We start from the raw sequence: 11,506 nt of genomic DNA, 5'->3' as shown, positions 1-11,506 counted from the left end.
CATTTTTTAAGTTTCAAATATCATTAAAGGATTTACTGTACCATAAAGCTATAGCGCATTTGTTTTTCTTAATACACAATGTACGTACCGTACCGTACCGTTCTTTCCCATGGATGATTGATTTTGTGCATCGTAGCAGTATTTTATGTTGAATAAAAGTGTTTTTTTAATTTAAAATACAAATAAAAATTCAGTTTTTTATGTAAGAAATAGTACTGTATAGTTAAGAAATGGTTTTTAACAATTGAGGTGGTGTTTACAAGTGTTTAAAATAATTGGACATGTTTACAGTCGGATCCCGCTACAACGCGATCCGACTTACGCGAAATGGCTATAACGCGAGTTTTTCATGAGTAATGAATTTTTTAGTGCGGACACAAATTACTCGCCTCCAACATGAAATTTTTCGGAAAAGAGCGGCGGAGAGTTAGAATTGGCTTCGTTGACACTAAATATTGGTTTTGCGAATGGACTTTCATCCCTTTTCATTTTACATATGAACGTTGATAAAATACATTCTGATCGCGCTGCATAAACCTTCTTCATTTTTTAAGTTATAAATATATTTACTATATCTATACTGTTAAGTGCTAAATAATGCTGTAGTGTACACTGTAAGTACCATACTGCTTTATTTTAAGTTTCTCTCCCCCATTAGTCATTGATTTTGTGCTAAATTACAGAATTTTATGTCAAATAATAACGCTTTTTCTAAAATACAGAAAAAGTCGGTTCTTTGTAAAAGATACTGCAATATATAGTTAATAAATAGTTTGAAACAATATGAGGGGTGTTTACAAGCATCTGAAACAACTGGAAATGCTTATAAAAAATTACTAAACATACCTTGTTCCACAACGCGAAATTCCGACTTACGCGAGGTGTCTTGGAACGCATCCCTCGCGTAAGTCGAGATTCGACTGTACAAAAACCTTTTACACATACCCTTTTCTACAACGCGAAATTTCGACATACGCGAAGGGTCTTGAAACGCATCCCTCGCGTAAGTCGGGATTCGACTGTATTAGCTCGGCATGCTCCTGATTTATTAAGCAAAAGTGGCGAAGGTAGGGGCAGAATTGCAAGCAAAAGCCGAACAGCTTATTTTGTCTGCAAGGTCCAGGAAACAACACCTTACCCTTGATTGGAGTTCAGTCAATCTGGAATTGTCGTGAATGAACTGAAAACGAAACACTTGATAGTGAAGTTGAAAATATTTTCACATTGGTTAAAAATGTTTTTCACAATAGGGAGAAGTCTGCATACATGAAACTTGTAGCAATTGAGGAAACTTTTTCGCATGTATAGGAGAGATATGCTCAAACTGGTTACGTTAATTTTGATAATACAAATAGCTTATGTTTACATTTTACGTTCTTGTATTTACTAACTAATTTGTAAAATAAGCTGAATTAGAAAGTTTTTAACTACTTTGCACGAACAAAGACAAATTAGGTATCTATATACTGTGCTCAAGGACATGAACACATTATTAAATCCACCATAAGCTCAAACAGAAGTCCGAAAAGCAAAGTGTAACTTCCTAATAATGTCAACAAATATCTCAAAACAAATACTCAGGCTCGTCATTTCGGGTTTTTCCAGTTAATAAATACGTACTCAATGAAGGTATATACTCAATGTAAATTATACCAAAGAAACAGCCAAAAACACACCCAGTTATTCGCAAATTCCTTCATTTCCCAACAACAAAGGAGCAGGGGGGGGGGGTGCAATTGAACCCCGTGATTCCAAAATAACGAGCCTGCAAATACTGAAAACCAACAAGCACACATTATGAACCATTTTAGAGTAACCAAAATTGAAAAAAGTTGAAAAATAAGCAAAACAGCTTAAAACTTTGCAAGAGTCTTACCTTGGAAAATCGTATGCTAGGGGAATGGAGTTGCTGTCAGGCCCGTCATTTCTATGTTTTCCAGGGTGGATCAAAGGGTGTATACTCAATGCAAACGTTCCAAAAAACAACCAAAACCCCACCCACATATATGTAAATACATTAATTTCTCAAAGTCAGGGGGAGGGGGTAGTTGTGCCCCTCCTGACCCCCAAATGACGGGCCTGGTTTGCAGTCTGCAGTTGGTCTGCGTGTGAAGATTTCTACAAGTCTTTAAGATTCATAATACTATTAAAGAGACGCAATTTTAAATGCTTAACCACTTTGGGCTTATCACAGGAAACTAGTGGAAACGTGTGAAGTCTCAGAACGTTGTCCGGAAATAATCTAACGCTTCAGAACTTTCTTACACAGTTTTGTTGGTTAGCTCATAATGATCATTGGAATTATTTGTGCATATTATATGTAAATGTTGTGTAAGGGCTTACATGAAAATTAATATTTACGAACATTAGTTTACAATTAGTTATGGACGTAGCAAACGGCTAAAGAATTACTATTGATCTTTTAATTGTATCGTACCTAAAAAAAAGTATAAAATTCTCGAATTTTACGAAATTACCTTTTACTAGTTTTAATAATTAACGCTATCATTTTGTACCCGTTAACATACATGTAGTTTCATTAAAACTATGATAAATTGAGTAGTAGATGACATTTTAATAGTTATGCAAATATTTCATCATAGTTTACCAAATTGGTTTTCCTCATAGTTTGTTCTTGTGCGGTTTTTTTTTTTTTTTTTTTTTTCGTATGAGGCAAATCAAGCTGAGCCTTGGATTTCATTCTGTTAATACTAACTATTCAAAATGTTGTAAGTTAATTTGCAGTTCTAGAGCTCGAGCAAGCCACCTTGCGGTGCTTCAAGAATTTAGTCAAAGAGGTAAAACATTTTAACTTTGCGCGGGCATTTGGTTTTACCTCTTTCACCCACCATCAGCCAGAGACTGCAGCGCCTCCTATACTTTACTGAAAGTGCGACTACAGACTTTGTAAAACTTCATTTGGTGCACTTTAATGGGCTTTCCAATGGTACTTAATTTTTACGATAGAGAAATTCGTTCGTATAAATAAGAGAAGTGCTTCTCTAGTTCGTAAATTAATCTTTACTAATAATAAAGCTCAAAGTCTCTCTGTCTGGATGTCTGTAGGATGTCTGTGACGCGCATAGCGCCTTGACCGTTCCGCCGATTTTCATGCAATTTGCACAAAGTTAGTTTGTAGCATGGGCGTGCACTCGAAGCGATTTTTCGAAAATTCAATTTTGTTCTTTTTCTATTTCATTTTTAAGAACACTTTCCGAAGCAAAATTATCATAAGATGTACAAGTAAATTACGAAATTATCATGACGTGGAATGGGAGAGTGAATGAACATAGCCAATTGGCGAGAAATTCGTCATCCATTATTTGTAAATATACAGGCGAACCGAATGATCTTTTAATTTTCAACTACGGCAAAGGTACCGCTAGTTATTAAATAAAAATAAAAAACCCTACTGCGCAAAAACTAAAAAAAAAAAAAAAAAACTAAAAAGAATAATGTATAAGCCCAGTAGTTTAGAATGTTATTAAGTACTACTGAATAACTACACCATTGAAGTAGTTTTATAATCGTGCACAGGTAAGACAAATCATAAATTCAAGAGCAGAATAGAAGGATCAACAGTCGGGACCCATTCGTTTCTGAATCAAGGAAACCCGTAAAATTTGAATGGGCTCCGACTGTTGATCCTTCTATTCTGCTTTTGAATTTATGATTTGTCTTATCTGTGTACGATTATAAAACTACTTCAATGGTGTAGTTATTCAGTAGTTCTTAATAACTACTAAACTACTGGGCTTATACATCATACTTTTTTTTTACGCAGTCACATTTTTTTTTATTTATTTAATATTTTTTTATTTTACACTTTTTAGTTAATTTTCATTGACTTAGTTATTATGATTATAAGACGGTACACTTCGCAGCTTGTCATTTCATTGAGAGAGTTTGTATCGTGAGGTTTATTAAGTAACTTGCTGTGGTCTAAACTACTGATAATTAGTCCCTCTGGGGACCTAACTCGGCTTAAAGTTACATGTGTTTGACCTTCAGCAAAATGCGCAAACTTAAGTCAATCACAGCACAGCTATATAACAGATTGTATAAATCATGATGACGCGAGCTAGGAAACGTCGTCAGTCAAATCTTTCTCGCAAAACTAAAAAAGCTTGTCAAGAAAGTACACGTCGCGAAACTCAGTCCCCTGAATCCCGACAAAAATGCAACATGTAAGAGATGAAAATCGAATTCGCAGACTTTCCTTCTTTTGGTGCTTATTGCACAGGTTTATTTTGATGAGGACTACAATCTGAGTGTCTTGCTTCCCTTACGCATGATATATTTTTTATTACAGTACAGAATACATATAAACAACACATGAAAGAATAGGGAAGTTTTCGATTTTTCAGTTTTATTTTATATGATAGAGTAACGTGTATGAACATCATAGGTGAAAAAAAAATTGCGATACGATAAGTAGTTTTTTTAAATTATTTTTAAAGTTCAAGCGCTTGTGACGTCAAATGGCACAAAAAGTGACGCCATGCACTCTTCCGCCGAGAGAGAAGCCGAAGGACATGCAGTTTGCTTCGAAGACGAAACGTAAGGCATACTTCTTCGCGTTTTTGAAACATTAAACCTCTCATCCTCTCGAAATATTCGAATACCATCATTGATGTACTTGAGGAAGATTATTTAGATGTGCTTTAACGAATCCGGCTTCCTGCGCGCTCAAAATGTCCGTAGCGAAAACAAGGGATCTTCGGCTGAAGGTTGCCCATTAGTGCCCTGTGACGTAAGCTCGTGACGTTTCAGAAGAGCACACTTTTGCACGTGGATTTTTAAAAATTCATTAAAAAATCAATCACGGTGTTTTAAAATTCGGCGATGGTAAATTTTTAGTTTTGAGGGTCAATTAACAATATTCAATAGTCAAAATATGAACATTTAATAGGTTGCAACTTGCCTATTTACATCAGAAAGAAGGGAAAGTACATCCGAGGGTGGGAGTCGAACTCACCGCCTCAAGTGTGAGAAGCAATCACTTCGACCACTTAGCCACTGAGTCCTCAATTAGAAAACAAAAATTCAAGGTAGCGTGCGACACGATCCGGAACTGTTAAAGAACCGTTATTAACAGCGCGGAAAAGTCCCCCCCCCCCCCGTTAGTCAAATCTTTCTCCCAAAACTAAAAAAGCCCGCCAAGAGAGTACATGTAGCGAAACTGAGTCCCCTGAATCACGATAAAAACAAATGCAACATGCTAGATGAAAATCGAATTAGCAGACTTAGTAAACAAAAAATTCGGGCAGTGAAAACGCTACCTGCATTTGTCGCACGCTGTGTAGCACGCTGGTACTGACAATATGGCAACTGATTGTTGATATGGTGAATTTTGATTACTGTCATGTGTTTAGTGACACTCCAAGGGTAAGACAAATCGATTGACGTTAGAATTACTAAAATTGAACAAGGCGTTTAGCCTCTATGACACCACATAGGAACTAACATACATACATAGTCTTATTCACACATTACCCTCCTTCTGCGTCGCGCAAGCGCAGTCGGGTAAGAACTTGATCACTTTAGCTTTAATCTCCCTCTCCATTTGAACTTCTGGGTATCTAAGTACCCTCCGTGCTAAAACTGGTAAAGATTCGATGTTAACTGAGGTTTTGTATCAGTATCATAGACACACAAACAAGATCACATACGTCTTTTTTTATTTACTTATGTTTGCCACGTAATCAAAACTAAACTATACAGTGCATATTTTTTCCATTGATGATTATCACAGACAAGAAGCCGTTCTGATTTAATTGAAAGCTCAATTCACTTACAGAAACTGACCATCAGTAGAATTGTTCCATAATTTTTTGAATGCACAATACTGGAAAACTGGAATGTGATGTAAATGGAAGGTTATCAAAGGCCGAGTTTTGTATTGAAAGCAAAAAAAAAAAAAATGTCTTCAACTTATTTCGCCTTTTTCCATGAAATACAATATAGTAGCATATGTTTCTTTTCTTTTCTTTTTTTATTTCTAATATACGGAGACTGAAAAAAATCCCAAAATCTTAGGAACAGAAAAAAAAATTTATTGCAAGATAAATTATTTCTCAGAAGTAACACGACAATGGGGTCGTTTCCAAAATTTTAAAAGTATTTTTTTTCTGAAAGAGCATGCATAAAAACATAGGATCAGACCATTTTTTTTAAAATAATTTATTTAAGTTTAATATTTAAAAAAATTACTTAAATCGGTGCGCTTTCATTGTTTGTGCTTCTGTCGTGTGACATCACAAATGCTGAAATGCTATTCTGTGTTGCCATTCACAGAGCAAAATATTTAATTCGCATCTTTAGTCACGTGTATTGGCAACGATATGGTTGATAGCAAGCGTAGAGCGCAATTTTAATTCGCTGCTTGATTATCATAACGTGGAAACGTAGTAGAAAGATGCGCCAAATTGCATTATTTGTGACGGTCATAAAGTTCACGCCTTGTTTCAGAACCGGATATTTAAAAAAGTTAATTAAAAAATAACTGTTGGGAAAATGAAAGTATTTTCTGGGTTCATGTTATTTTTTTTACTCATTTACTATCAATTTCAGTGACTAAAAGTAGTACTTTTGACTGAAGGAAACAACCCCTTTCAATGTAACATGGTTTTTTAAGATTGTTTTTCTAAAAGAACTAGTCGCAAATTCATATATTTTTGTCGCCCAGACAAAATGGCCCCCGAGCTTTGTCTTACCCCATGCAAAACATAAACCCTTAAGTTATTCATTCGGCATAAATAGAATATTTTGACTCACATTCAAAGATGTACAGGGTGATTACAATTAATGTTAAGATTACAAATGTTTTGCTTTAAAAATTACTGATCAAAATGGCTTGATATTTCACTAGAACAGTTGTGTGGCCATCGATTTTTGTTTGGCGGGGGAATAAAAGTTCCAAAGCATGCCGATGGATCTCGCTGTACGGTTATTTAAGGGGAAAAGCCTACTAAAAGAGTTCGTAAAACACGAAAATGTTCCTAGCCGGAAGGAAACTATAGATTCTTAGGGTTTACGAAAAATGTAAAATTTAACAGATAATAGTTGGGTGTTACACAGAAAACAATGATATGGCAAAGAGAAAAGGAGGATAATGAAACACACTGTTTTACAGATGTTTGATGCATAAGTTGTTCAATATGTCCTCCGTCTTGTTTTGCTACTACACTGTAAAAAAAAAATTCTGAAAGGTTACCAATTATTTCCGTAAAATCAAGTATCACTGCAAAAAACGTTTCTGAATTGCTGAAAATTGTACGAATGCAGACTTTTTATTGCTATGAAATATATTTTTAGCTACCAGTTAAAGATTGACTGAGCGTGTTTATTAAGTGTAGCTGTTTTAGTTCGATTAAGGCTTATTCAGACTGACGGAGATCCCAATGAGAGCAAATAAGTCACTAGATAGCTGCAGCTTTGCAAGGCAAGAATTTCAGGCGAAGAGATGCTTGGTTCTTCCTTGTAATTCTGTCTTGCTTTAGCCATGGTTGCATTAATGCTTCTGATGCTCTCCTGGTAAATCAGGAGGGTATAATCAATTACATTAAACCTACCCAATTTTCTTAAAGGCTCCCGAGACATGACTGGATTTAACCAAGGAGATTCCCAAATTCTTCAGAGAGTTTCAAGAATAATTTCAGAAATATTTCTGATATTTAGTGGAAAAGTTCCTTGTTTTTGCAAGACACGTTACTGACAGAAATAGGCACATCAACTGCTCATTATTTTTCAGGAACGTTTCTGAATTGTTCTTACAGTGTAGTTGGAGGTTGGAAGCGTAAAACAGCATGTTCCAAATCAGAGCTATCTCGGTGCTGATGCTATGCTCTGGGGCTCATTTCACTTCACGTGATAGAGATTATAGCATATCTTTGCTACTGTGTGAAACATGACAGAACATCTATCCGTACATTTTTAAAACTATTTTCTCCCTTCGTCAAACAAAACCCGATATCCACATGACTTTTCGGATAAAATATCAGGTCATTGTGACGAGAAGCGTTTTAATTTGAGCGTTTAGAAATCATAACATAAATTATAACCACTCTGTACATTTGTTGGAACATTCAGTGATTCCAATTGGAATAGTGGGGTCAGAATTTCAGAAGTACAATATTTCGATCTAGATTTGAAGAACCTACTAGCAAAGGGATGTGAGTAGCAAAATTAACGAATTTGGAGAAAAATGCTACAGGGTAGAATAACTGTCAACCATTTTGAGGCAAGAGAGGGTACTAGTCTCCCTGAAATTTTGCTATGCAGCATAATTCAGAAAAACTTTTTAATAAAAGCCTCTCTTCCAAAGGTTTGAAAATTGCGCTCGTTTTATACTCAAAACTGTTACTTTTTCACTTATGTCCCTTTTGCTTTTAAGTAGTTCTTAATTCGTATCAAGAACAGTAGCAGTATTTGTGCATTCTGAATCGTTCACACAGTCACCTTGCTTTCCATACATATTTATCCGACTCACATCCAGCACTTCGAAACGGTCTCTGAAAGAGCGAATTGTGCTTTCAAACTCAGCACCACCCGGATTTGCTTTCAACGTTAGTAGCAACTCGACATATGGTTCGGCTTTCTCTCCATAAACTATGGATTCTCATCAGCAGAGTATTTGAGTTCGTCAAACTTAAGCATAGCGGTGGTAGGTTGACTTGCTCTTACATCTAAAACTTTGTCATACTTAAAAAGGCGCACACGTTTCGATATGAATGAGTCAAATTGTTAACTTTTCTAAAAGTGAGTTGGCAGCCTGATTGACAACGGTCATCAGTAGACATCTTGCGATAATCATGGCAAACACACCAGTGTGGTAATATGTAGGCACTTTTGCAGTTCCTCTCCGCAGGAATTTCACCGAAGAGGCTTTTTCCATATGGAGTAGAACTGTAATCTAAGTTTTTAGAAATAATTTGATATACATCCACTAAAGTTTCGTGCACATCGAAAGGTGTCGTCAAACGATTTTGGTTAATTGTCAAATACTTGGCAATTTTCTGGGTAAGTTTTTAGAAACCAAGCGGAAACGAAAGGAACAGGAACGGCATTCTTTCTTCAATCTTACCAATATATGTTTTTCGTATACCACCAAACCTAATTCCATGGTCGCTCATGAAAATGAGCATACTTGTATTTAGAAGCCCCATTTCATTGATATCCCGTAGTAGTTCGAATGATGGTTTATCAGCTAATCCAGCTTTGTTCAAATAGCCATGGGTTAATCTAGCTGCCCAAGTAAAAGCAAAGAATGGTCTTTCTTTCATCGTAGATAAGAAACTTCTCAATAATCAAAGAGCGCACGAATTTCAGGTTTTGCCTGAAAACAATCCGTTTTGCTATTTTTCCACCACGGACCATCTTCTACAGCCAGGGTAAATGGCCTGAAGAAATAATCAGCTGGAGGAAACTGGAATCCCTGTTTTATGTAGTTATATGTTGCCATAACTGGTGCATCTTCAGCAAAGAGTGTCCTGTATCCAAGAGATGAAAAATTCTTCCATATAAAGTCTAAATCATCGAAGTATCTATCCTTGTTGGAAGACGTATAATAGTGCTCTATAAAATGTCCCGTCAACATCGGCGTCAAATTCGGAAATGTATTGTCCGCCACTTTTCATGTACCCATGGAATTCAAAGGTGGAAAGATTCTTGCGAAGATATTCTGCTGTTAGCTTAAAATGTCTTTCAAAGTTAAGCTCCGAAATAGAATCAATGCCTATCACGATGATGTTTAATTTATTGCTGATGTTCTGTTTTAAACCATTTTTCTTCACATCTTTTTTCCACATCTGCTTTTAAAGGAGTTGCCGCCAAGAAATCTTCGTATACAACTTTATCATGAACTTTACAGACTACGTTCACGAATTCTGAAGGTAAGAGTTCTCCAATTTTAGTTCACCTCCATCTCCATATTCGACTTTGTTATCAGCTCTTGAAGTTGAGTTTTTGGGGTTTCTTAGGATTGCCTATATACACATGCTATACTTTCGTTTCTAAAATCTTTTTCAAATTCATCACTTAACAGAATCACTTTATTGTCAACGATATCTAAATATTTCTTTCCTTTACAAGGAATGTCACCACTGTTTTCAGAATAATATTCAATTACTGTTTGATCAAAAGGATCGTACTTAGGCACTTTACATCCTTCGGTTAGTAAAACGTAATTGCTCTCGATTAGTTCTATGACCGGTACTTCCAAGTTTTGCGGAAACGAGTTGTGAAAAATGCTTGATGCATAGTATAAAGTTGAATATGTAATAAATATGACAAATGTTAAGAAAAATGTTAGTTTGACTATTTTCATTATACCTATAAAAGTCTATTGTTTTGAAATGTTTAGCATGAAACACAGATGTAAATATTTTCGTAAAATGTATTTGAATCACAGCTATTCTTTTCAACAAAGATGCATTTCCTTGAAATGGGACATTTGCTTCATAAATTTGTTTGGAATTCTTTTTTCATTGCTTGTGGAGACCTGAAAATAAAATAAAATAAATATAAAGTGCTCAAAATTTCAAAGTGTAATTATATTAATTACTTATCACTTATCATGAACTCTAGAAATATTCTAGAACAGGGGTGAAAATAAATTTATTTAATTTACACACTTAACAAGATACAGTTTAGGTTCTTTCCGAGAGAAGGGAAAAAAACATCTGTTATATGACCCATAACTATTGCTTCCAACAGTTTTAGTGGCCGAAAAGGGTCATTCACCAGAAAATGTAACTTTTGAACTCAAATATTTTTCAATTTCGAAACGTTTTCTTTTCTTACAATAAGCAATCACGATTGCTTATTGTTCTCGTTTGACTGTTTTTTCGCGTCTTTTGATTTTTCCCACCGCCACCCTCCACACCATCACCGTCCACGGGCTCCTCACGATGCTGCTCCTGTAGCGAAAGCCGTCTCCAGGTTGCATCCATGTCCTACACACACGCGCATACATACACAACGACACACACACACAAACACATACACACACATACATCTACACACATACACTAACACATACACACACATACACACAACTACTCACACATTCATGCCTGCACACAGACACAAAACACATATGCCTACACACACATACACATACTCCCCCCCCCCACACACATTCATACACACAACTACCCACACACTTATGCCAGCACACAGACACAAACACACATGCCTACACACACATGCACATAACCCCTGCACACAAACACATACCCCCCACACACAAACACACAACGCCTACATACACACACTCGTGATTGCAAAAAACATAATTTGAATTCAAGATGTCAAATTTCAAATTATTTTTTTTTTTTTTTTTTTTCTATTCTTACATGAAAGTGTTATCTACTAGAAGTAACCATAAACAATGGCCCAGCTAAATTCCAATTACTTTACTCATAAATAAAAATATATAAAATAACGCCTTGTTAACGGAAAAAAGATTTAAAGTGTCTTTTTTGCTTAAATGAGTGTTAAAAAT

At 35.6% G+C, this 11,506-nt stretch overlaps 1 protein-coding gene across 1 annotated transcript; it reads right to left on the bottom strand.

Annotated features, from left to right (window-relative positions):
• Window positions 1-8,411: 8,411 nt before the first annotated feature.
• On the bottom strand, window positions 8,412-9,809 carry LOC129228521 (uncharacterized). The gene is given in 5 exon segments (XM_054863201.1): window positions 8,412-8,446; window positions 8,449-8,513; window positions 9,049-9,247; window positions 9,376-9,634; window positions 9,636-9,809. Coding segments are annotated over 5 exon segments (732 nt in total).
• Window positions 9,810-11,506: the final 1,697 nt, after the last annotated feature.

The sequence above is a fragment of the Uloborus diversus genome, chromosome 8 (assembly GCF_026930045.1).
Source record: "Uloborus diversus isolate 005 chromosome 8, Udiv.v.3.1, whole genome shotgun sequence".
Classification (NCBI taxonomy): Eukaryota; Metazoa; Arthropoda; class Arachnida; order Araneae; family Uloboridae; genus Uloborus; species Uloborus diversus.
The sequence above is the reverse complement of the archived record's forward strand: the minus strand, read 5'-3'. Positions and strand labels throughout refer to the sequence as shown.